Source organism: Typopeltis vanoorti, chromosome 23 (genome assembly GCF_054136105.1).
Source record: "Typopeltis vanoorti isolate ZY-2024b chromosome 23, IOZ_Tvanoo_1.0, whole genome shotgun sequence".
NCBI lineage: Eukaryota > Metazoa > Arthropoda > Arachnida > Uropygi > Thelyphonidae > Typopeltis > Typopeltis vanoorti.
This window is the reverse complement of record NC_143571.1, coordinates 24,816,803-24,842,651: the sequence shown is the minus strand read 5'-3', so window position 1 is coordinate 24,842,651 and position 25,849 is coordinate 24,816,803. Positions and strand designations below refer to the sequence as shown.

At 38.7% G+C, this 25,849-nt stretch overlaps 1 protein-coding gene across 3 annotated transcripts in view; it reads left to right on the top strand.

Moving 5' to 3' along the window:
- The window catches only part of LOC150093698 (kielin/chordin-like protein), a 1,333,292-nt gene extending 1,308,063 nt beyond the window's left edge, over nt 1–25,229 (top strand). For all 3 annotated transcript variants that reach the window (XM_090412628.1, XM_090412627.1, XM_090412629.1), the window contains 2 exons: nt 2,066–2,246; nt 24,867–25,229. In XM_090412628.1, coding sequence (XP_090268754.1) covers nt 2,066–2,246; nt 24,867–25,063 — 378 coding nt within the window. In that variant the 3' untranslated portion in view covers nt 25,064–25,229. The remainder of the gene's footprint in view (nt 1–2,065; nt 2,247–24,866) is intronic.
- The last annotated feature ends 620 nt before the right edge of the window (nt 25,230–25,849 follow it).

Here is a 25,849-nt window from a genome sequence, read left to right as displayed (position 1 = left end):
CTACTTAAACTCACTGGCTGTCAGGGAACGTACAACTAATTCTGGTAATCCATTCCACACATCCATCACTCACCATGCAAAAAATCTACTAACACACTCTTATACAGCTTCCATGGATGAACCCCAGTTCTCTGACTATTTGTCATATATTGAAAATTTCCTTTCCATCAATTTTATAAAACTCCTTTATTATCTTAAAAGTTTCTATCATGTCCTATCTTTTCCACCTATCAATTAAACTTTGTAACCCACACACCTTTAGCCTATCCTTGTAGGGAGCATTCCACTGACCTATCACCAGCTTAGTCATTCATCTCTGAATCTTCTCTACTACCTCCTGGTCCCTAAGAAATCGAGGTGACAAATCTGTGCACAGTAGTCAAGATGTGGCTGAATCATAGCCTTATAAAGAGGATAATAACTCTATCTTTTACTTGTTACCATCCAAGTAATCTCCTGAGCTATTTTACCAACTTTTACAATATGTCCTCGGAACTTCAACTCTCTGTCCCCCATTATCACCAAGTCCCTAGCCTCATCAATTTCCTGCAACCCACTATCATCAATATTATATATTGTATGCAACCTTTTCAACCCAAAATGCATAATCTCACATTTTGCAACATTAAATTGACAATCATTATCCTTTGCCCACAATGTAAATTTCTTTCATCCTACAGGATATCAACTATTGCTCTCTATAGTTTTTCATTATCAGGAACCCACTTAATATCCCTGCCCCTAAATCTTTCCTTATATCATAGATATACAAATTAAAGAGTAGTGGCCATAGAACAGAACACTGAAGTACTCCACTAGTTATCCTCATTCTTATAGATTCCATTCTGTATATACTACACTCTGGTATCTGTCTATTAGTGACCCCTCATCCATGCTACAAGCTTCATATCCATTCCTATTTGCTCCACTTCTGTCATGGTGTAGCCATTTAATCTACTTAATCCCCACTTGGTTTATCCTCCTGACCTTGGGTATGCAGTCTGATACTGCTTCTCACAAACAATCTCTGACCATTTCCCATGAACTACTGACATTCTTTCCTTGAAGCTTTCTATGGCACTTCCCCAAGATGACTCCTAAGTCTGTCATAATTACCAGCTTTATAGTTCAACATTAAATCTTTCATAACAGAGAATTCCACATGTTTGGCAACTTCCCAGAAGAAGACTGCATGGATTCTCCTCAACTGGAGACAGAGGGTCTATCTTGGTTATGGATATATCTTCTGATTCTGTTATCAGATCCAACACTCTTAAATCCCTTGTTCCCTCTATAACATATTGTTTCATGTAATTATCCCTTAGAAACTGTATAAATTCCACTTCCATCTTGCCATGTCTCCTTTTCTCACTCCAATCTATGTCCCCATAGTTTAAGCTTCCCATAATAATTGTTCGGCCTGCACACATTGTGCTAATCTGCTGATGCATTGCATCTTCCTGTTGATCCCCTGGTCTATAGCAGTAACCAAGAACATATTTTGTTCATTTGGCCTATGTCTCACACCAGACAGCCTCAAAACCATCTACCCCAGACCTAAACTCCTCTTTAACTTCTAATTTTGTTGATTGCAAATTCATCTGCTATCATCAGCAATATCCCACCTCCTATCCTATTCTCCCTGAAAATACAATACCCTTTATATTCTATCCCTGTAACTATATAATTTTCTGTCAACCAGGTCCCTCATCCCCTTGAAAACAAATCTGCATACACACACAGTAGATATGCAACCTAATCAAGGCCTTATACAGTGGAACAATAACCTGTTTGCTGCTTCTTCTTGTCAAGATTCTCCTCATAATTGCATAATCTGTTGTAATGTCTGCACAGTATTAGAAGTGTTCAACACCTTACACTTTGCAACATTAAAGTGATAGCTCCACTCCATTTGCCCACTCACACAGTATTCTCTTGTAAGGCCATAATGTCTATTCTGAATGCATGTATATAATTCAAATATCTTGCTTATAATGTACTGATAATGATGTCTCTGGATCATTTTAATGAAAATATGCAGTAATATTTTTTAATTTTATTTTAGAGTCCTTTATTTGCACCTTGCCATGCCTTGATTCCACCAGAGCCATATTTTGCATCATGTGTTTATGATTTATGTGCCTGTTCAGAGAATGATAACTGTCTCTGTGACATTTTATCTACTTACTCACAGGAATGTTCTCAGGCAGGAATTATTCTTAAGTGGAGATCTTCAGGACTTTGTGGTAAGCCTATAACAGTATGAAATAGATACTTTTTCAGCATTTCTGTTGAGTGCCACAGGATGCATACATAAAAAGCTACATTACTGTAGCTTTTTTAAAATATAATAATTAAAATAGGAATCTATAAAGACTAATTGAGATTAGAATTGTTCTTCATTTGTCAAGCACTATTTGACAACCGTGAAAAATATAATGCAGTAAAGGTACTATACCATATAAGTACAATAGCAGCATTGTGCCTATAACAAACTCATTCATTTACTATAATAAACTACTGAAAATCCCACCCCAAGCATAGGAAAAAGCTACTAAAGGAATTCACTATAACATACTATTTCTTTGTCCCCTATAATTTGCTATAGTAAGCGTCAACTGTATTTTTATTATTTATCATTACATGACATAGATAGTATATTAATTAGATGGATCGGAAATTGGCTCTCCGAACAGTGCCAACAAGTTGCGTATGATGGAGCCATCTCAGAAAAGGGTGACTAGTGAGATGCCTCAGGATTCTGTTCTTGGGCCCCTACTGTTTAATTTCTTTGTTAATGATATTTCATGTGGATTGACTGGGGATCTTTAAATGTTTGCTGATGATGCAAAATCTTTCCTGAAGCACAGCTCCACCAATACAATATATAGCCTTATGGTGTAGAGATATAATACTATGTATTGTATTGTATTGGTGGAGCTGTGCTTCAGGAAGTGGACAAGATTCAGGATCTTCAGATGAAGGTAGATAATGGACTAAAGTTTTGAGAGCACATTGCAAGTGTTGCGAAGACTGCTCATCATATTGTTACTATAATGAAAAGTACATAGACATGTAGGGATAAAGAGACAGTGGTGTCTCTATATGAAGCATTGGCCAGAACAACTAATGAACTGTTGTGCTCATATTTGGTCACTTAGTTTTTCAGTGTGATGTGGAAACACTAGAGAGGATCCAAAGACAAATAACCAAAGTGATATCAGGACTCTGGAGTGTTGGTTATAAACAGCATTTGAGAGAATGTGGATTACAGAGGTTGGTGGATAGGAGGTAAAGATAGAGACCTTCAAGTTAGTTAAGGGAGTCTAGATTAATACAGAAAAATTATAAAAAGAGTGGATGTTGAGATGGAAAGAATGAAAAGCCATCCCTGGAAGTTGTATAAAAATGTGGTGAAGAAGGGTGTGAGGAGTAGATTTTTTATGTGGAGAGTCATTAGCGAGTGGAATGCAATGCCTGAGTGCAGGTAGTGTAAATAACTTCAAAGCTCATTATCACAGACATGTTGCTGGTTGAGTGTGCCTCCCATGATGAGTCTGTTGACTCCATGGAGGTTATTATTATTATTACCCCAAGACCTCATGGAGTTAAAGACTCGTCTAGGAGGTCTTTTTATCACACACACACATCTCATCATACCGTGTCTTAAACACAGTCAAACTCCTTGCAGACACCACACTCTCAGGCAAGGCATTCCAGTCATTCACAACTCTATACAAAAAAAACCTGCCTCTCACTCCCCTACTCACATCCTCTTTATACAGTTTCCAGGGATGACCTCTGGTTCTCCCCTGATCTCCCACTATTCTCTGTAGAACTTCTCCACCATTGATCCTATAACAACCCCTTACCAACTTGTAGGTCTCTATCATATCTCCCCTCTTCCTCCTATTCACCAGACTCTGCAAATTACATCTTCTCAATCTTTCCTCATACCTGACATTCCAGAGGTCAGAAACTACCTTAGTTAGTCGCCTTTGGACCCTTTCCAACATCTCTTCATCCTTCTGAAAACCTGGTGACCAAATCTGGGCACAATAGTCCATGTGTGGCCTAATCAAAGCCTCATACAATGGAACAAGAATCTCCCTACTTCTACACGTCAGTGTCCTCCACATCATTCCCAGACGCCTTTGTGCTGTCTTCACAATTTTGGCAATGTGTCCCCTAAATTTTAGATCCTTATCCACTATCACCCCCAGATCTCTTATTTCCTCTACCTCCAACAATATATTCTCACCAATCATAAATTCTGCATCCCATCTTTGTTTTCCAAATTTTAAAACCTTACATTTTGCAACATTGAACTCACATCCCCATTTGCTTGCCCAATCACTCAATTTATTCAAGTCTTCTTGTAAGGCCACAAAATGTTCACTACTCTTTATGGTTCGTTCCAACTTTGCATCATCTGCAAACAACTGAATATCTCCATCCAAATCTTTTCCAATATCATTAATATACAAGTTAAACAGTAATGTCCCTAAAACAGACCCCTGAGGCACTCCACTAGTGACTTTCCTTTTCCTGGATATCACATCCCCATACACAACTTGTTGATACCTATCAGATAGACAGTCTCCAATCCAATGCACTAATCTAATATCCAACCCCATCTGCTCTAGTTTGACTGTCAACTTATCATGAGGCACTCTATCAAAAGCCTTTGCGAAATCCAAGTATATTACTGTGTATCCTTCTCCTCTGTCCAAGGAAGCAGTCACTTTATTGTAATAGATTACTAAAACATGACCTCCCTTTAGCAAATCAAATCCATGCTGTCCATCAAAGATAATACCATTGTTGTCAACCCAACTCTGGATCCTAGTTCTCACAAGCTTCTCTAACAACTTAACCACAACACCTGACACACAGATAGGCCTATAGTTTGATCACCTCCTTTATGAAGTGGCACAATCTTGCCCTCCTTCCACTCCTTAGGAACTTGACCAAGTGCAAGACTCGTATTAAGAAAAATATGTCAAGGCAGGTGTCAACTCCCTGGCACATTCCTTCAGAATACGTGGTGATATATTAATATAATAATATATTATTATATTATATAATATAATATGTGATATAATAATAATATACAAGGATTTATTGTGTGACAGCACACTACTCAACTAGCTGTCTTCTCTACTTAATCCTCCAACTGCACTACTACAGTCAATACACAATACCATCTACTACCCTCCATCACACCAACAGTATTTTGTGTCTGTAAATTGCATGTGTTCTCATGCCAATTTGCCTGTATGCAGAATGAAAAACACGAGTTTGCAGGAGAAAAAACTTGCTACTTCTCTATGAGATCGAATAACTAACCTTAATTGAAAAAGCCCATATAAAGATTCCTCTTGAACATAGGTCTTTTCCAATTAAAGGGCACATTTTTTCACCGTATTCTTCAATCATAAGAACTGTATTTTGATAATCATACAAACACAGAATTGTATCTGATAACACCAGAGAGTAGTATATAGTGGAGTGGAATCTAGGATAATGAGAGTAACTAGTGAAGTGCCTCAGGGTTCTGGACCAGGGCTGCTACTTTTTAATTTATATATCAATGATATAAAGAAAGATTTAAGGAAAGATATTCAGTTGTTTGCTGATGATGGAAAACTGGAGAGAGCAAAAACAGGAGAGTTGATGTAAATATCCTGCAGAATGACTTAAATAAATTGGCACTGTGGGAAAAGGATAATGATTATTATTATTATTATTTGACACCTCCAGGGAGTTCAAAGACTCATCGAGGGAGAGTGTGCCAACAGCATCGAACGACTGGACCCCTTCCAACTACTAACCGCGCTCAAACTTACTTAACTGAGCCATTAGTAGCAGAGGCTGATTGTCCATTTAATTTTGCAAAATGCACTTTGGGTTGAAAAGGATAGATTGTCGATTTAATGTTGCAAAATACACTTTGGGTTGAAAAGGTTGCATACTATGTGCTACATTGATGGTACTACATTGCAGAAAACTGATGAGACTATGGACTTGATGATAATGGTGGAAAGAGAGTTGACGTTCAGAGGACATATTACAAAAGTTGGCAGAATAGCTCAAAGGATTATTTGGATGTTGAAAGATATGCTAACAAGTAAAGATAGGAAAGTTATTATCCAACTGGGTTTCTTGGAGCAGGTAGTAGAGAGGATTCAGAGGTGAGTGACTATTCTGGTGATAGGTCTGTGGAATGCTCCCTATGAGGATAGGTTGAAGATGTGTAGGGTTACAAAGTTGACAGGCCATGATAAAATGGGTTATCAATCAAATGGTCTGATTTCTCACTATCATTGGCATACAAATTAAACAGCAGTCAGCCTCAAAACAGATCCTTGGATCACACTAGTAGTGACTTTCCTCTTCCAGGATATTTTTCTCATATACACGATTTGCTGATTACTATCTGAGACCAGTCTCAAATTCAAAGTACTAATCTACTGTCTAACCCTATCTATTCCAACTGTTACTAGTAGTTACTAGCTTGTCATGTAGAATCTATCAAAGGCCTTTGCAAAATCTAAATATAGCACTGCGTATACATTGTCTAATGCATTTGTGAAAACACAGTTTTTCATGAGAAAACCCATGCTGTCCATCAAAGAGAATAATGCTGTTGTAAACTCAATTCTGAATCTTGGACCTCACTAACTTCTCTGACAAAATTTGAGGCTTTAGTCTTATTACCTCTATTATAAAATGACGAGTATGTCTGCTTTCCACTTCTTTGGAACTTCGACCAATGTATGGCTCGTGCTAAAAGGTACACCTAAATTATTGTTAACTCCTTGGAATATTACCTCAAAAACATGCAGTTATTTGATAATTCTACAGTCTTATAAGCATTATCTTTACTCGTTTCCCATGTACTTACTGCTCACCTACCATCAGTCTCTCCTATGTCCTATTGCACTCAAGTTCTGTATTATGTCATAGGATGAAATGACTTTATGAAATGCTTATTTAATATCTCTTCTATATCCCTTACAGTGGTTATCATTCTACCATTTTCACCATTAATGTTATCCTTCAGCAAAAGAACTCCCTGAGATTATTTTCTCCTCATTAGATAACCACTGTTCATACTGCACTTTGCTACCCTTAGCAAGTGAATCACCTTCCTTGCCTGCCTTTTGTACTCTTCATGTAACTGATTATTACCACTTATCTTATGCTGTCTCCATAATGCCTTCTTCTTTCAGATTGCATGCTTAACCTCTTCATTCATCCATTTCACAATTTTTCTTCAGTAGAGTCCAAGAAGCACTAATTTGCCTTCCTTTCTTCTATTTGAGATTTGGGAGTGATGGTTGACAGCAGACTGAAGTTTAGAGAGTATGTTGCAAGTGTCATGAAAACTGCACATTGTATTGCCATACGAAGTACTCTGACATGTAGGGATAAGAAGGTGGTTGTGCTGCTGTATAAAGCACTGGTCACACCACATTTGGACTATTGAGCTCATATTTGGTCACCTGGTTTTGAATGTAATGTAGAAACATTAGAGAGAGCCAAGAGAAGAGTGACTAAGACAATATCAGGACTCTGGAATGCTAGCTATGGAGAAAAGGTTGAAGAAATGTGTACAGAGTTTCATGGACAGGAGGAAAACAGGTGATATGATAGAGATATGTAGGTTAGTGAGGGAATTTTATTGGATTAATCCAGAGGGGATTTTAAAACCAAGGGATATCCCTGGAAGTTGAGTAAGAATGTGGTGAAGAGGGGTGTGAGGAGTAGATTTTTTACATAGAGAATTATCAGTGAATAGAATGCATTATCAGAATATGTTGTTGATGCAGGGAATGTTAAGGATTCGGTATAATAGATTTATAATAAAATCCAATAAAATCCCCTCACTAACTTACGTGTCCCTATTGTTGTCAGTTGAATCTGACAATGAGTCTGCTGACTCCATGGAGGGTATAATAATAATAATAATATTCAATTCCTCATTCCATGATATAGCTGCAAGCTGTCTCCTGAGCTTTTCATAACTGCCAGCCTTAGCATTCCACAATATATCCCTTTTTCACTGAAATCTAGATGATTACTTCATGGTTGTTCTCGCTAACTAGAGAAGATTTGATACCCCAATTATAATAACATCATCTGATAGATGATCGAAATTTCAAGACCCTTAATACCTGTGTACCCTGTGTTACATATTGCCTAATATAATTGTCTCTCAAAAACTTGAGAAATCCATTCTCTTTACCTCCAGATGTCATTTCTTCATTCTAGTCTATATCAGCCAAGTAAACCTTTTCTATTGCTAGGCTAATTTGCCTATACCGAGTTGCCTCCTCTTGGCAACTCAGATCACAACCTCATACAAGTCTCTTTTGCCAGTGAACAACCTCACCCACCAGTTCACAGTCTCATGTCCTTTGACACTACAAGGGTGTCAAATGGGAAGACCTCCATGACTTCTATTCCTCCTTCCCATGGTCTGGCTATTGAAGCAGTAGCTGGACCATGTCTGATCCAAACACCTGCTAAGACTGAATAACAGAAATCATCCTCATAGGAATAGAGGCTTTCATCCCCTATTCCAGTACAAACTTTCAGCCACCATCCAAGCCTTGGTTCTCAAAAAAGTGTGCCAATGCTGTAAAAGAAATAAACCACTGCTTACCATAATTGGCTCAAGACCAAAACTCCAGCTGTCCTCTTTGCCTATACTATGGCTCACAACAGTCATACAGGGATCATCACCAATTTCAAGTCAGACTTTGAATGGGCTAAATGCTGCAGGCTCGCCTCCTACCCAAATGGCAGTTGCTCTTTCTGGCCTTGGCAAGGGCCATTGGGTGCAACTTCTGCCGACCAAGGTTTCTACCAATCTCACATCCAGATGGTATTGTAGTTACCTCACTTAAAGACAAGGCCAACTTACTGGCATCACTCTTCTCTTCCTATTCTTGCATTGATGACCTGGGCAAAGTTCCCTTCACTCCACCAAGAATGGCTTTCCTCATGTCACCTATGGTGTTCCAACAAAAAAAATCCAAAGAACCCTTAAGAACCCGAACACAAACAAGGCATTTGGTCCTAATACCTATCCTGTATTACCTCTTCAAGCAACTACCCTACAACATGGAAACAGGTCCACATCCAGCCCATCCCAAAACAAGGTGATAAAAGTCAACCAATGAATTACCATCCAATTGCTCTCGATTCTGTTCTGTCTAAAATTATGGAGCATGTCATCGACAACCAACTCTTGACTAAAGACATACCAACTAATCAGTAACCAGCAATCTACAGCTGATCTTCTTGCTTTCACCACCCACCTATAGACTCAAGTCATGCAAAAATTTTGAGAAGCTCATGTGGTTGCTCTTGAAATTTCAAAGGCATATTTTTCAGGTTTGGCACAGGGTCCTACTTAACAAACTGCCATCCTATGGTTTGCCTTCTACACTCTCAAACTAGATTGTCAACTTTTTCACTGGTCACTCACTTCATGTCATGGTGGATGGTTTCCTCTCTTCAGATTTCCCTCACCAATACAGGAGTACACCAGGGTTCTGTTCTTTCACCCACTCTCTTCCTTTTCCATATAAATGACCTGCTCTCACAGACTTCCAATTCTATCCCTAGCTTTACTGATAACAGTACACTCCATTCTTCCTTTTCATTCGACAAACCTTGTAGTGCTCAAGTATTAGAATCCTCATCAAGTATTAGAACTGTCACTCCACCTCAAGATCTACCATGACCAGTGACCTGAACTCAGATCTCCTAACTATATCCCAGTGGACAACCTTGTAAACTTCAGTCCTGTGTGATCTCCCACAAGAAAGAGCTCACATCCCTTCCCTTTACCTTCAGCAATATTGAGATATCCAAACAAAGTTTATTATTCACATCACATATACATAATATTTATAAATATACAATTCAAGTATACTATCAACATTTTCTGTTGATTTTTACTTTTATTTTGGGCTGATTATTTGTTATAAACAAATAAAAATATTTTCCTTATATATACAGGGTGTTCGGGATAAATTTGACATATTTATAATTAATTATATTTTTCCGTAAGTTACATGTAATAACACACACTTCTCTTCATTTAAAAGTTTGGACCCTTCTTCATTCATATACAAGATGTCAGAAAGGATGGATAGCTGGAACCCACCTGAATCATGGAAGAGAATAACTTGTATCATGATGATTCGTGCCCGTCATCAAAATAAGGATATTACGACTGCTGCCCAATGCTCCCTGAATACAGTAAATACAATCAGGCATGAACTAGAGACTTGCAATGGTGACTACGAGGATGTAGCAAGAAGAAAGATCCCTAGCAGACGATCTGATTGCGTTCGTACAGCAGAATTCCTCGCAAATCTGCAGGAACAGGTGTTGAAGAACCCTGGCATTGGAATTCGGGCTTTGTTCGTGGAGTTGCTAACTGTAGTCAAGCCCTGGATAACAAGGGTAGCCAATGGTAGGCCGTATGTATGGCAGCAGGATTCGGCCCCTTGCCACACCTCTGGGAAAAGTCAAAAATGGTTGTCTGAAAATTTCTACGACTTCACCAGTCCAAATGTTTGGCCTCCAAACTCCCCAGACCTTAACCCCATGGATTATTTTGTATGGGGCGCAGTTGAAAAAGACACCAATCGCACTTCCAGTAATACAAAAGCTCAGTTAATGGATAAAATTAAAACAGTTTTTGCGGCCCTTCCCAGGGAGACTGTAGCATCAGCTTGTTCGAGGTTCCGAAGCAGAATTGAAGCTGTGATCGATGCTAATGGTGGTTATTTTGAGTAAATCTTGTTGATAGTATTGTAATTAACTCTGCCTGTAATGTTTTTTTGTCAATTCATTAAATTTAATAGATACAAAGAAGATTTTCTTTTTCCTTACGAAACTGTCAAATTTATCCCGAACACCCTGTATATATATACAGGGTGTTCGGGATAAATTTGACATATTTATAATTAATTATATTTTTCCGTAAGTTACATGTATTAACACACACTTCTCTTCATTTAAAAGTTTGGACCCTTCTTCATTCATATACAAGATGTCAGAAAGGATGGATAGCTGGAACCCACCTGAATCATGGAAGAGAATAACTTGTATCATGATGATTCGTGCCCGCCATCAAAATAAGGATATTACGACTGCTGCCCAATGCTCCCTGAATACAGTAAAAACAATCAGGCATGAACTAGAGACTTGCAATGGTGACTACGAGGATGTAGCAAGAAGAAAGATCCCTAGCAGACGATCTGATTGCGTTCGTACAGCAGAATTCCTCGCAAATCTGCAGGAACAGGTGTTGAAGAACCCTGGCATTGGAATTCGGGCTTTGTTCGTGGAGTTGCTAACTGTAGTCAAGCCCTGGATAACAAGGGTAGCCAATGGTAGGCCGTATGTATGGCAGCAGGATTCGGCCCCTTGCCACACCTCTGGGAAAAGTCAAAAATGGTTGTCTGAAAATTTCTACGACTTCACCAGTCCAAATGTTTGGCCTCCAAACTCCCCAGACCTTAACCCCATGGATTATTTTGTATGGGGCGCAGTTGAAAAAGACACCAATCGCACTTCCAGTAATACAAAAGCTCAGTTAATGGATAAAATTAAAACAGTTTTTGCGGCCCTTCCCAGGGAGACTGTAGCATCAGCTTGTTCGAGGTTCCGAAGCAGAATTGAAGCTGTGATCGATGCTAATGGTGGTTATTTTGAGTAAATCTTGTTGATAGTATTGTAATTAACTCTGCCTGTAATGTTTTTTTGTCAATTCATTAAATTTAATAGATACAAAGAAGATTTTCTTTTTCCTTACGAAACTGTCAAATTTATCCCGAACACCCTGTATATATACAAATAGGGTCAAATACATTATCAGATAGTTTTTGTAATGTATACAAATATTTAAAATAAGTTAGTGAGTTTTAACAATATTTTATTTTATTTTATTTTTATGTGTAACCAAGGGCCATAGCCAAACTGGTTACTAAAAAATTAAATTTGCGCAACAGTCAATGCAAAATCTAGTGACCTTCTCAATGACAATCAAATTTCACGATGAGATTTCTCTTCTTGGATGACCTGCACCTACAATCTTTTCTGGTAAAACCACATTTCAACTATAGCCTCTGCAGCCTCCAAGTGCAGTAGTGTCTATTTTGCACAAGACATTACGTCACACCTCCACAACTCCATACAAATCCCAAATCCGCCCAGCCATGGAATCTTCTCTTCTTCTTTTCAGCCATTTTCTGTCCACTGTTGGACGAAGGCATCCTCCAGTTCTTTCCACCTTTCTCTCTTCTTGGATAATGGTTGACCAACTTTCCCCAATAAACTCTGACCACCTTCTTTTAGGATGTCGTCGGCTTTGTTTCCCTTCTTTAGGAATTCAGTTCGTAAGTATCGTGTCCATCGCTCATCTTCTCTTCTGGATAAATGTCCGGCCCATTTCCATTTTAGTCGCTTGTGGTGAAGAATGATGTCAGTGATGCAAGTCTGACTTCTTATCCAGGTGTTTCGCTTCTTATCTTTTAATGTGATGCCTAGCATCAACCTCTCCATTTTTCTTTGAGTTGCTGTTAATTTATTTGCCAGTGCTCTTGTTAGTGACCAAGTTTCGCAACCATATGAGATGATTGGAAGTATACACTGGTTAAATGTCTTCCTTTTTAAATCATTGTTTTGAAAAATGTTTTTCAATTTTCTGAATGCACTCCAGACAAGTTGAACTCTCCTATTTATTTCCTTTTGGAGTCCATAGTTTAGGCCATGGAATACTGCTCCCATATTTGAGGCGGTGCACTACAATCCTCTCTAAGATAGTTCGATTCTGTCAAGAAGGGGAATCCAACTTCTTGACAGAAGCTGGACTGTCCAGCTAATTAATAATCCTTCTCTCACAGACATTCGGTTTCTGCCTTGTGCCTCTTCTATAGGTACCTTCATGGACAGTGCTCTGCTGAATTGGCCACTCTACTCCCTCTCCCCTCTCCTCCAAAATCATTAAAACAAGACCCACTGCTAACCAACACCCCTTTTAAAGTCCATCTTGAAACTCGCCAAAACCAACTTCACTGTCTCCTCTTTCATTCCGAACAGTCTCCTCCACTCGGCCTTCCCTAAAGATCACAACCCTTAGTTGTTCAAGCAAAATGTGAACAGATTCCTCCTCCTATTCCTCTTGCTAACACACGGCACTAATGTGCTATAGGTCTTGTATCCTTTCATGTGTGGATCAGATATTAAATTTTTTTTTTTTCTTTTTCACTGCTGTCAACATTACATGGTCTGTAACAACATCCAACTTAATATTTCATCTTCTCTACCTTTACTTCACACCCTACTGCCAATCCCTTACTACTATTTACCTCTTTCATCTCCTCCTTGGATAGACTTAACTCCTCTGCTATTATCAGTAGCACTCCTCTTCCTTTCTGCACTGTCTATCTTCATAAATAACCAACTCAGAGTCACATGGACAAGAGTGGACCAGGATAGGAGAGGTTGGTGGGGGGGGGGGGCTTTGCCCTGTAATGAGACATTTAAGCTAAGAATAACATATATTATTTCTAAATAACTTAGGGAATTGAAACAACGTAGATCCGAATATAAATTAAATAATACTTTAATAGATATCTCCGATATTTCGGCAATGTCTCATTGCCATTTTCTATAGGAACTTACAAAAGGCAGGAGCACAACAAGCTCTAACAATATAGTAACTGGAATTAAGATATGAAGCTATCTTTCTCCTAGAAGTCCTGATGGTGCCCTCTGGTGGGCTAAGTAGGCATTCTTGGCCGTTGGGCTGAAGGTCTGCTGATGTATGCCTCCCAAATCTGGGGCAGTCGCATACAACCAAATTTGTTGAGGTTTGGAGAGTTTCTTAGGGCAGAGGCTGATTCCACAAATAATCTTTCGAATTTATATTTGCTCCGGTGTATTATTTTTGCTTTCTTCCACCGTATTCTGTGGCGAGTATCCAGAGCATGGTCTGCAAGACCAGAATGGCTATATTTGTAAAACCGGATGTAGTCCTTGTGTTCAGAAATTCTGATATTCGCTGTCCTGCCTGTTTGGCCAAAGTACGACAGTTTACAATTGCAAGAGACTTGGTATACACCAGGTAGGTTTAGGGGAAGTGGTTGGTCTTTGGTAGAGCGGATAAGGGATGCCAATTTTCTGTAAGGCCTGTAACAGGAGGTGAGGTCATGTTTTTTTAGAATATTGGTAATTTTTTCTGAGGTGCCTCGGATGTAGGGAATGGTGATGGATTTAGAGTAATCTTTTTTGTGGAGGGGGGAGGAGGGGGGCTGTGGTTTGTAGGTTTTAATATTTTTTGGATTTTTTTTGGGGGGTAGCCATTGGCTGAGAAAGTGATTTAGTTCAGTGTTAAGGGCTATGTCGTTAGAACAGATTAGTATAGCCCTGTTGTATAGTGTTTTTACCACTCCATATTGTTGTGAGGGGGGGGGGAGATTGTTGGTGGATGTATCTGCCTGTATGGGTGGGTTTTCTGTAAACTGAGAAAACCAAAGTTCCATCAGGCTGGCAGGTGACTAGTGTGTCTAGGAAGGGGAGGCAGTTGTTTTCCTCTTTTTCCAGGCTGAACTTGATTCTGGCGTGTTGGTTGTTTAAGTGTGTGAGGAAGGAGAGGAGTGTTTCAGAGCCATGTGGCCAAATAGCGAACACATCATCAACGTAGCGAAGCCATATGGTTGGTTTTTGTGGGGCAGAGGCTAAGGCTTTTTCCTCAAAGGTCTCCATAAAGAAATTGGCTAACGGTGGGGAGAGTGGTGAGCCCATGGCTGTCCCCTCTATTTGTTTGTAGAATTTTCCCTGCCAAACGAAATAGCCTGAGTTCATTGTGAACTGAAATAGGGCTGAGATATCGGGAGAAAATTTAGCTTGGATTAGCTCTAAAGTTTCCTTGAGTGGGACATTGGTGAATAAGGAGGAGACGTCGAAGCTGACCATTATGTCATTATGTTGGAGTGTAAGGTTTTCTATGCTGGCTTTGAAGTGGGCTGAGTTTTTTATGTGTGATGGTGTGTTGCCAGTATAGTGTGTGAGCTCTTTGGCTAAATATTTAGCTAGTTTGTATGTGGGGGAATCAATGCCATCCACTATGGGACGTAATGGCACATTTTCTTTATGTATTTTTGGGAGTCCGTAAATACGGGGGGGGTATAGAGTTAAACGGTTTTAATCTGTTGGTAACTTCTACAGGCCAAGAAGTGACTTTCTGAAGGAGGCTGTGAAGTTTTCTAATTTGTGAGTTGGTGGGATTGTAATTGATAGGGAGGTAAGTAGCCTGATCTAATAGGAGAGCATTCAACTTACCTTTGTAGTCCTTTTGGTTAAGTACTACAGTTGCATTTCCTTTATCCGCTTTGGTGATAACTATTTCTTTATTATTTCTCAATTCCTGTAAGGCTTCAAATTCCTTGTTGGATATATTGGTTTTGGGTGGTTTTGCTATGGAAAGGACACAAGCTACATCCAGTCTTACACTGTTGGCGATTTGATGTGGAAGGTGGCGGATTCCTCTTTCGATCTGGATCATTATATCCTCACTTGGTATTTTTTTGGGAGCAATGGCGAAGTTGTGGCCACGTGAAAGCACGTTGAGAGCTTCAGGGTGACTGAAGAAAGGTTGATTACGGTGTTGGTAGCAAGTTCTGGATTGACGGTGGAATTCTTTTTTATTATTAATTTATCGAATTTCTTCATCTGTCGACTTCGTATTTTTTCAAACTCTTTGTCTGCGGAGGTACACGAGACGTCATGTAAAATTGTCCACAGTTCTTGATTCAAAGTGCACGACAGTTCCTCTTCGAGGGTACGAATAGCTTCGTTAATTTTGGCTAAGCCTAACTGCGTGGCGGTGATTTGTTTGCGTAGTAACGCGTAGCTAGCGCGGTTGTATATACGGAGCGCTTTTTGCGAAACAAAACGGTGCTTCAATTTCACACAGTTCGGGATTACCTTGTTATCCCGGCAGCGTTTCAGGAAAGTCAGACGATTTAATTGTCTTGACAGCTTCATCTTCATTTTACCATATTGGCGAGCCTTCCGTGCGATAGTATCTCCGTGGATGATGTTGATTCTCGTAGATAGGCTTATACGTTGGTTATGCATTTCTAAATAACTTAGGGAATTGAAACAACGTAGATCTGAATATAAATTAAATAATACTTTAATAGATAGCTCCGATATTTCGGCAATGTCTCATTGCCATTTTCTATAGGAATTTACAAAAGGCAGGAGCACAACAAGCTCTAACAATATAGTAACTGGAAATGAAGATATGAAGCAATCTTTCTCCTAGAAGTCCTGATGGTGGGCTAAGTAGGCATTCTTGGCCGTTGGGCTGAAGGTCTGCTGATCGGAGATATCTATTAAAGTATTATTTAATTTATATTCGGATCTACGTTGTTTCAATTCCCTAAGTTATTTAGAAATGCATAACCAACGTATAAGCCTATCTATGAGAATCAACATCATCCACAGAGATACTATCGCACGGAAGGCTCGCCAATATGGTAAAATGAAGATGAAGCTGTCAAGACAATTAAATCGTCTGACTTTCCTGAAACGCTGCCGGGATAACAAGGTAATCCCAAACTGTGTGAAATTGAAGCACCGTTTTGTTTCGCAAAAAGCGCTCCGTATATACAACCACACCACGCTAGCTACGCGTTACCACGCGAACAAATCACCGCCACGCGGTTAGGCTTAGCCAAAATTAACGAAGCTATTCGTACCCTCGAAGAGGAACTGTCGTGCACTTTGAATCAAGAACTGTGGACAATTTTACATGACGTCTCGTGTACCTCCGCAGACAAAGAGTTTGAAAAAATACGAAGCCGACAGATGAAGAAATTCGATAAATTAATAATAAAAAAGAATTCCACCGTCAATCCAGAACTTGCTACCAACACCGTAATCAACCTTTCTTCAGTCACCCTGAAGCCTGAAGCTCTCAACGTGCTTTCACGTGGCCACAACTTCGCCATTGCTCCCAAAAAAATACCAAGTGAGGATATAATGATCCAGATCGAAAGAGGAATCCGCCACCTTCCACATCAAATCGCCAACAGTGTAAGACTGGATGTAGCTTGTGTCCTTTCCATAGCAAAACCACCCAAAACCAATATATCCAACAAGGAATTTGAAGCCCTACAGGAATTGAGAAATAATAAAGAAATAGTTATCACCAAAGCGGATAAAGGAAATGCAACTGTAGTACTTAACCAAAAGGACTACAAAGGTAAGCTGAATGCTCTCCTATTAGATCGGGCTACTTACCTCCCTATCAATTACAATCCCACCAACTCACAAATTAGAAAACTTCACAGCCTCCTTAAGAAAGTCACTTCTTGGCCTGTAGAAGTTACCAACAGATTAAAACCGTTTAACTCTATACCCCCCCGTATTTACAGACTCCCAAAAATACATAAAGAAAATGTGCCATTACGTCCCATAGTGGATGGCATTGATTCCCCCACATACAAATTAGCTAAACATTTGGCCAAAGAGCTCACACACTATACTGGCAACACACCATCACACATAAAAAACTCAGCCCACTTCAAAGCCAGCATAGAAAACCTTACACTCCAACATAATGACATAATGGTCAGCTTCGACGTCTCCTCCTTATTCACCAATGTCCCACTCAAGGAAACTTTAGAGCTAATCCAAGCTAAATTTTCTCCCGATATCTCAGCCCTATTTCAGTTCACAATGAACTCAGGCTATTTCGTTTGGCAGGGAAAATTCTACAAACAAATAGAGGGGACAGCCATGGGCTCACCACTCTCCCCACCCTTAGCCAATTTCTTTATGGACACCTTTGAGGAAAAAGCCTTAGCCTCTGCCCCACAAAAACCAACCATATGGCTTCGCTACGTTGATGATGTGTTCGCTATTTGGCCACATGGCTCTGAAACACTCCTCTCCTTCCTCACACACTTAAACAACCAACACGCCAGAATCAAGTTCACCCTGGAAAAAGAGGAAAACAACTGCCTCCCCTTCCTAGACACACTAGTCGCCCGCCAGCATGATGGAACTTTGGTTTTCTCAGTTTACAGAAAACCCACCCATACAGGCAGATACATCCACCAACAATCTCACCACCCCTCTCACAACAATATGGAGTGGTAAAAACACTATACAACAGGGCTAAACTAATCTGTTCTAACGACATAGCCCTTAACACTGAACTAAATCACATCTTAAACACTTTCTCAGCCAATGGCTACCCCCCCCAAAAAAATATTAAAACCTACAAACCACAGCCCCCTTCCTCCCCCCCTCCACAAGATAGATTAATCTAAATCCATCATCATTCCCTACATCCGAGGCACCTCGGAAATAATTACCAAAATTCTAAAAAAACATGACCTCACCTCCTGTTACAGGCCTTACAGAAAATTGGCATCCCTTATCCGCTCTACCAAAGACCAACCACTTCCCCTAGACCTACCTGGTGTATACCAGGTCCCTTGCAGTTGTAAACTGTCGTACTTTGGCCAAACAGGCAGGACAGCGAATATCAGAATTTCTGAACACAAGGACTACATCCGGTTTTACAAATATAGCCATTCTGGTCTTGCAGACCATGCTCTGGATACTCGCCACAGAATACAGTGGAAGAAAGCAAAAATAATACACCGGAGCAAATATAAATTCGAAAGATTATTTGTGGAATCAGCCTCTGCCCTAAGAAACTCTCCAAACCTCAACAAATTTGGTTGTATGCGACTGCCCCAGATTTGGGAGGCATACATCAGCAGACCTTCAGCCCAACGGCCAAGAATGCCTACTTAGCCCACCAGAGGGCACCATCAGGACTTCTAGGAGAAAGATAGCTTCATATCTTCATTTCCAGTTACTATATTGTTAGAGCTTGTTGTGCTCCTGCCTTTTGTAAGTTCCTATAGAAAATGGCAATGAGACATTGCCGAAATATCGGAGATATCTATTAAAGTATTATTTAATTTATATTCGGATCTACGTTGTTTCAATTCCCTAAGTTATTTAGAAATGCATAACCAACGTATAAGCCTATCTACGAGAATCAACATATATTATTATTATTATTACATGACACCTCCAAGGAGTCCAAGACTCATCGAGGAAGAACACCTATTCTACAGCTCTCCACCTCCACACCCATGAACTACAATGAATCGCAACTACCATCATCTACACCAATGCTATCTACCACCCACCACTACCACTAATATTTTCACAGACAATCACAAGCATCCTTGCCAATGGCGGGGTTCGAATCCGTAGATGGAGAGCGGGTTCAACTACACTAATGCCATCTAATGACCACCACCGCGACTAGTATTTCCACAGACAATCACAAACATTTATGCCCGTGGCGAGATTCGAACCTGCAGCCTTTTGGCTGGAGAACAGATATGCTAACCAGGCTAGCATATTGTTTAAAATATAGTTTTAAATGGTGCCAAAAACACACAAGAAGCACAACACTAAGAGGAGCAAGAAAGTTAGCAACAAAGCTAAGATATTAAGGAGGTTATTGAAAATGAATTAACCTTCATAATAGCAAAGTTAAAGCAGATTATTAGAGAGGTGATGTAGGAATTATAGAAAGTTGAGCACTGTTTGAATGAACATAGGAAAAGAAAATTAAACAGCAGCATAAGAAACAACAAACCATGGAATCAAGTAAGTTAGTAAGTAACAAAAATCATCTAAGTAACATTGATTGTAAAAAGAAGGATATTATTTGGTATGATGACTCAATAATAAAACATACTGTTGATAAGTGGGTTATAGCTTCAGGTTCTCCTAGAGCAAAATTAAAAATGTGGCGAATGCAATTGAAAAACAGAAATTAAAAGTAAACAAGATTGTAACTGTAGGAGGTACTAATGACTTAATTAGTCATAAGTTTAATATAAAAGATGGCATGAAAGGGTTGTTGGAAGAAGCAAGAGTGAAGAGTAAGAAAGTGAAAACCATAAGTATATTATCTTGATATGACAAAAATTGATTAAGAAGAAGGGCTATGATAGCAAACAGTTCAATGTGTAAACTATGTACAAGGAATGTAAAGAGTTTTTGGATGTGTGGAGTGAGTTTGAAGGAAGATTGGATTTGTATAAGAGGAATGGCATACACTTGAATGCCATTCCTCTTACAATGCATTTGGTATCAGGAGTTTTTGAAAACTAATAACTGGTATGAGACCTAACACAAAGAGTCAGGGAAACTAAATTATGATGGGAGGAATGGTAAGAATATTGTGTAAGAGTAACAATGTTATGTAACTGTGTTAATGACAGGAATTGGCTTCATCATGGAAATGATTATGAGATAATGATTTCGATTTTGTCTTCATCTAGTTTGGACCCACTAAATGTGTGCAAAGATATCTGCATATATTAGGCACTATAGAAGAAAAGAGATCTGCCAGTTGTCCAACTGTGTGACACAGACTACAGACAAGAGTATACAAAAGAACATGCAGGTAGCTTATTATGTCTGTACACGAATGCTAAGAGTATCAGAAATGTTCGGACCCTATAAGGCATTAGTGAGACAGAATAGGAGAGAAGGGGTGTGCTGTTAATGATATCGGATAACTTGAATCCAGTTAGTGTTGAGACCTGTGATTGTAATACTAGTAAGAGTTTTTCATGTGGCAGTGAGTTTGAAGCCATTTAGTGTAAGTTGATCAAATACATAGTGGGGTGGATCAGTTGTTAGTGATGAAGTAATGCATCATCAAATAAAGATGATGGGTGTGTAAAGAGTAATTATAATGGGGGACTTGAATTATCCAAACATTGATTGGTAGCAGTAAAATCTCATGAGAAGAATGAAACTTCATTTATTGAGCTGTTGCGAGACAACTTTCTCAAGCAGCATGTGACAGAAGGAACTCGAGGTCAAAGAGTGTTAGATTTGATTATAGTGTCAGAGGGTGTTTCAGTTAAAGATGTAACCATTCTTCCTCCGATTGGTGACAGTGATCATGTAGTATTCACTTGGGAAGTGGCTAAGTTTATGAATATTCCATTCAGAAAAGGTTACATGCTGAGCTACAAAGCAGGAAATTATGACCAACTGAGGAGTATACTGAGTTCAGCGCAACAGGGATTGGTTGCTGAATGAGAAGAATATCAACAGTGCATGGGAAGCATATGAAAAATACTTAAATGATGTAATATCAGAATGTGTCACAAGAGTGTGAAGAATAAATAGATTAAGAGTCAAATGGATGTGTAACCTTATCAAGCAAGAGATTTGTAAGAAAAGGATGATGTGGAAGGAAGACCAGAAGAGTCACAACTATTGTACGGAAAGCTGAGTATGAAAAGAAACTGGCTCTGCAAGTTAAAGACAACCCAAAAGAATTCTATCATTATGCTGCAAGTAAAAGAAAGAATGAATTTGAAAGAATAACTCTACTGAATGCAAATGGTATGTGGGTGACTGATGGAGAAGTGATCGTTCAACTAATGAGTAGCCATTTTGCTAAAAGCTATCAACCTGGTATGTGGAACATTAAACTCGCTACTACCTCTTCACTGTATGATGAACCTCATGTGAATGAGGAAGAAATATTAAAGCTGTTGCACAAACTGAATAAGAATTCTGCAGTAGGAACTGATGAGATATCGACATGGATGCAAAAGAGTATTCAACTGAACTGGCTATTCCCTTGACCAGGCCATATAATTTGAGTCTCAGAACAGGAAAGATTCCACATGAGTGGAAAGAATGTATAGTATTTGCATAGCACAAGAGTGGTGCAAAGGCTGATGTATCCGACTATTGATCAATCAGTATCTCAGGAGTGGTGGTGAAGATTTTGGAAAAGTTGGTTAGGGCTCACATTCAGAAATGAGCTGACAGAAAATTTCTACTTTGTAATGAACAGCATGGGCTATCTAAGGGAAGGTCATGTTTTATCAACTTGTTCACATTTTATAATAATGTTACCATTGAATTAGATAAGAGGAATGGATACACCATGATACTTTTATTAAAGCCACTGTGTGATAGAGGTAAGTTGAGTAGAAAGGCAATTATGCAAAAGAGTTAATATGTAGGTTGTCCAGAAAATTGATATTAAGTTTATAGAAATGTGGAGTGAGTTTGGGGTATAAAAGGAACATACCATGAGAAAAGTCAATACTCAAAGAGGAAATTAAAGTGTGAGTAGACATGACAGAAATGGAATGGCCTGGGTGGTAAGGAGAACAGTTGAGTTTGAAGAGGGTACTGAGAATGGTAATGAGAGAGAGAGGAATGGCTCGAGGAAGTCAGGGACAACCAAGGCAGATTAGAACTGAGATAGAAGTTTTTGAACAGTTCCAGGTTGTAGTTGTTTTAGAATATTTCATGAGGAAAACTGTTCCAGGGGTCAGAGGTGAACAGAATAAAAGAGGAAGAGGAGAAACAAGTTCAGTGTGTTTGCAGCTACACAGTAAAGGGATGATCAGCAACTGTTGTTCTTTTGTTAACAGGTGCAACTGAAAGTGGAGGAATGATGGTTGCCAGTTCACCAGCAGAGCAATAAACGTGGAAGTACCTATAGAACAGACATAATGCTGAAATATTGCTTCTGTGAGATAGAGATTGAAGTGAATCTGTAAGAGAGGGATCATCCATGTGCCTAATTGCTTGTCTTTGGGCAGTGTCAAGTAATTTAAGGGAAGTTTTAAGTGAATCACCCCAAATATGTGCACAGCATTCTAAGCATGGGCAGATTTGGGATGTGGATATTATAAAAAGTTGATAGGTTGTAAAATAGCATCTTGAATGAAAGAGAATGCCTAGTTTTTTGGATACTAAGGAAGCTATTGATGTGATGTGCCAGGAGAGATTAGAGTTAAATGTTGGTCCAAGCAGTGAGATCTGATCTTGTCTGGTGATTTGGGTATTACTGAGGATAATGGTAGGTGAGCTGAGATCTCTTTTGTGAGAGAAAAGGCAAGACTGTGTTTTTGGTGGCACTGAACATCGTAAGATTGTTCTCTCTCTATTGAAGGATAGTATGTAGATCAGTGTTTAAGGAACTAATTGTAAATGATTGCATAACCTGGGATGTCAATATTGCATGGTTTGTCTAATGAATAGAATGAGTAGAGAGTACTATCATCTGCAATGGCAAAGCTGTGGATAGGATTAATGGTGACTGTGAGTAGGTCATTTGTGTACAGGAGAAAAAGAATAGGTGATAGGACAGAGCCTTGAGGCACACTAGCATTGCTGGCGAAGCTTGAAGAGAGGGAGCTATCTACCATGATTTGCAGAGAATGACCAAAAAGAAAGCCAGATACCCAATTACAGAAGGTGACAATTTGTTTAACAGGCCTTGATGCCACACACACACACAGTCAAAAGCTTTGGAAATGTCGAGAGCGACAGCACAAGTTTCTCCAAACCTTTCCATGGCACTTGTCTGCTGATGGGTGATGTAAGCTATGAGGTCAACTGTGGATCTGGAATGGTGGAATACGTACTGGTGGTCGTTGATTAATTGATGGGCCTCTAAGTAGTGGAGGAGTTAGCTATTGATGACTTTCTCCATTATTTTGGAGAGGATAGAAGTGATTGTAATCAGTTGGTAGTTTGGCAGTGCAATTCTCCCTTTTTTGGAATAGGATGTACATGAAATTGCATCCACACATTGGGATAAGTACCAGCTATGTATGATAGATTGTAGAGATGATGATGCAGGACAGGTGTTAGCTCTGGAGCACAATGATTAAGAACAGTTGGAGAGATGCCATCAGGATCAAAAGACCTTTTTAGCTTTCAAGTTATTTAGTAGTTTTCTAATTACTTGTTTTGTTGGAAAACTACAGGAGGCATATGGCACTTGGATTCCATTATGGTAGGAAGTGATTTCCCTTGATCATCTATGCAGGAGTTCCAGGAAAAGAGTGATGCCAGGAGGTCAGCTTTTTCATTTGGTGAAGTTACAGTGGTCCCGTCACTATGTGAAGGAGAGGTGGGAGTGCAGGTGAACAGAAATTGTGTCCATTGGGCTTAGCAAGAGACCTGAAGGCATAACTTCCATTTGGATAAGAGGCAAGTTTTCTGCTCTTAGCCTTTATAATTTCTGATTTGGATCTGTTGATGACTAATCTGCATATGCTACATGCTTTGGTTTAGGCAGAGTATAAAGCTTCTCTGATATTTGATTTTAATCACTCATGTTTAATATATTTATATACAGTAATCTCTCAATTATCCAATCTTCAAATGAACAAATCTTCAACTGACCAACATTTGAATGAGTTAGCATGAACTGACTCCCAACACAAAACCATGTATCTTTACTTTCAGTTATCCACTCCAATTATCTGACTGGCACATTGCTCTCCCATTGCAGTCGGATAATTGAGAAAACTACTCTAATTATTTAATACTTACCAAATATAATTACAATATTTACTTTTTCTCTTAGAATGTATCTAGATGGAGGATTAAGTATGGTGTGGAATGTTCTCTTATGATAAGGCCTTGAACTCCTTGGAGGTGTCATGCAATAATAATAATAATGAATCCTGCTTAAACCAGAAAAACTAATCAGTTAACCTCCTCTCTTACAATTATAAGTTACTACTTCCACATAGAATGTATAATTCTGCTAACGACTGTGTGCCTTGGCAAACACAATCATTAGCAGAGTTATACATTCTTCCATAATGGATTTCATGTAATGAAATTTTCGGGTATTATTCGTGCCTGCTGAATAATAATAAATACAAAAAATCTAAACATGCTTTATATAATACTATAAGTATTAATAAAAATTCTTGTTTTTTCCCTAGCTATTGGCTGCCCTGAAGATACAGGATTAGTATTTGATGAGTGTGGTCCTGCTTGTCCTCGTACTTGTGAAAATAAAGATGTTCCTCTCAAAGTATTAGCAAATCAATGTTTTAAACCCTGTGTACCAGGATGTCAATGTTCTGCTGACAAAGTGCTGCATAATGGTTACTGCATTAAACTAGAGGGATGTCCTTGACATAATTTCAGTGAATACAATTTATTTTTCTTTTATGAAAATGAACTTGCCAGTTAACTGTGCAGTTTTGATTTTGGTACTTGCATTTTTCACAAATGGCCACTGCAGTGGAAAACTGATATCCAAATTTTGTATTTGGAAATAAAACCAAGCAGTCATAGACTATTCTATAAAGTTTCTCTATTTTATCTAAGCGGCAACTCGTGGCTTGAAATCGTGGGGGTGCTGCAACTTTCGAAATATACATACACACTGTAAGTACAGTGTATATGTGTTTGAATAAAATATCAAAATTACGGTAAAAAAAAATTTTTTTTAAATACACATGAAATATGTTTATTATCGGTAAAATTATACAGTTTGGTATAATTCAAAATTACTTAAAAATAAAATAAACTCTTGTTTTGTTTCATGAAAAAATATTGTTTATTATTGATAAAATTATACAGTTTAGTGTAATTCAAAATTACTTAAAAATAAAATCCATTCTTGTTTTGTTTCAAGCGAAAATGTCAATAACTTTTTCCTTGATGTTTGTGTGACTGTTGAAGAATTTTTTCTCCGTTGAAATCATCGCAAGTGCATTTAACCTATCCTGAGTCACAGTGCTCCTCAGAAATGTTTTTATTTTCTTTAATGTTGAAAAACAGCGTTCAGGCTCTGATGTAGTCATAGGAATTGTCAAGAGAACTTTTATCAATACAGTAATTTCATTAAGAACACAATCTAATTTATTTTCTGTTATAAATTTTAACAAGTCAGTTAATTTACAATAATCATGCATGT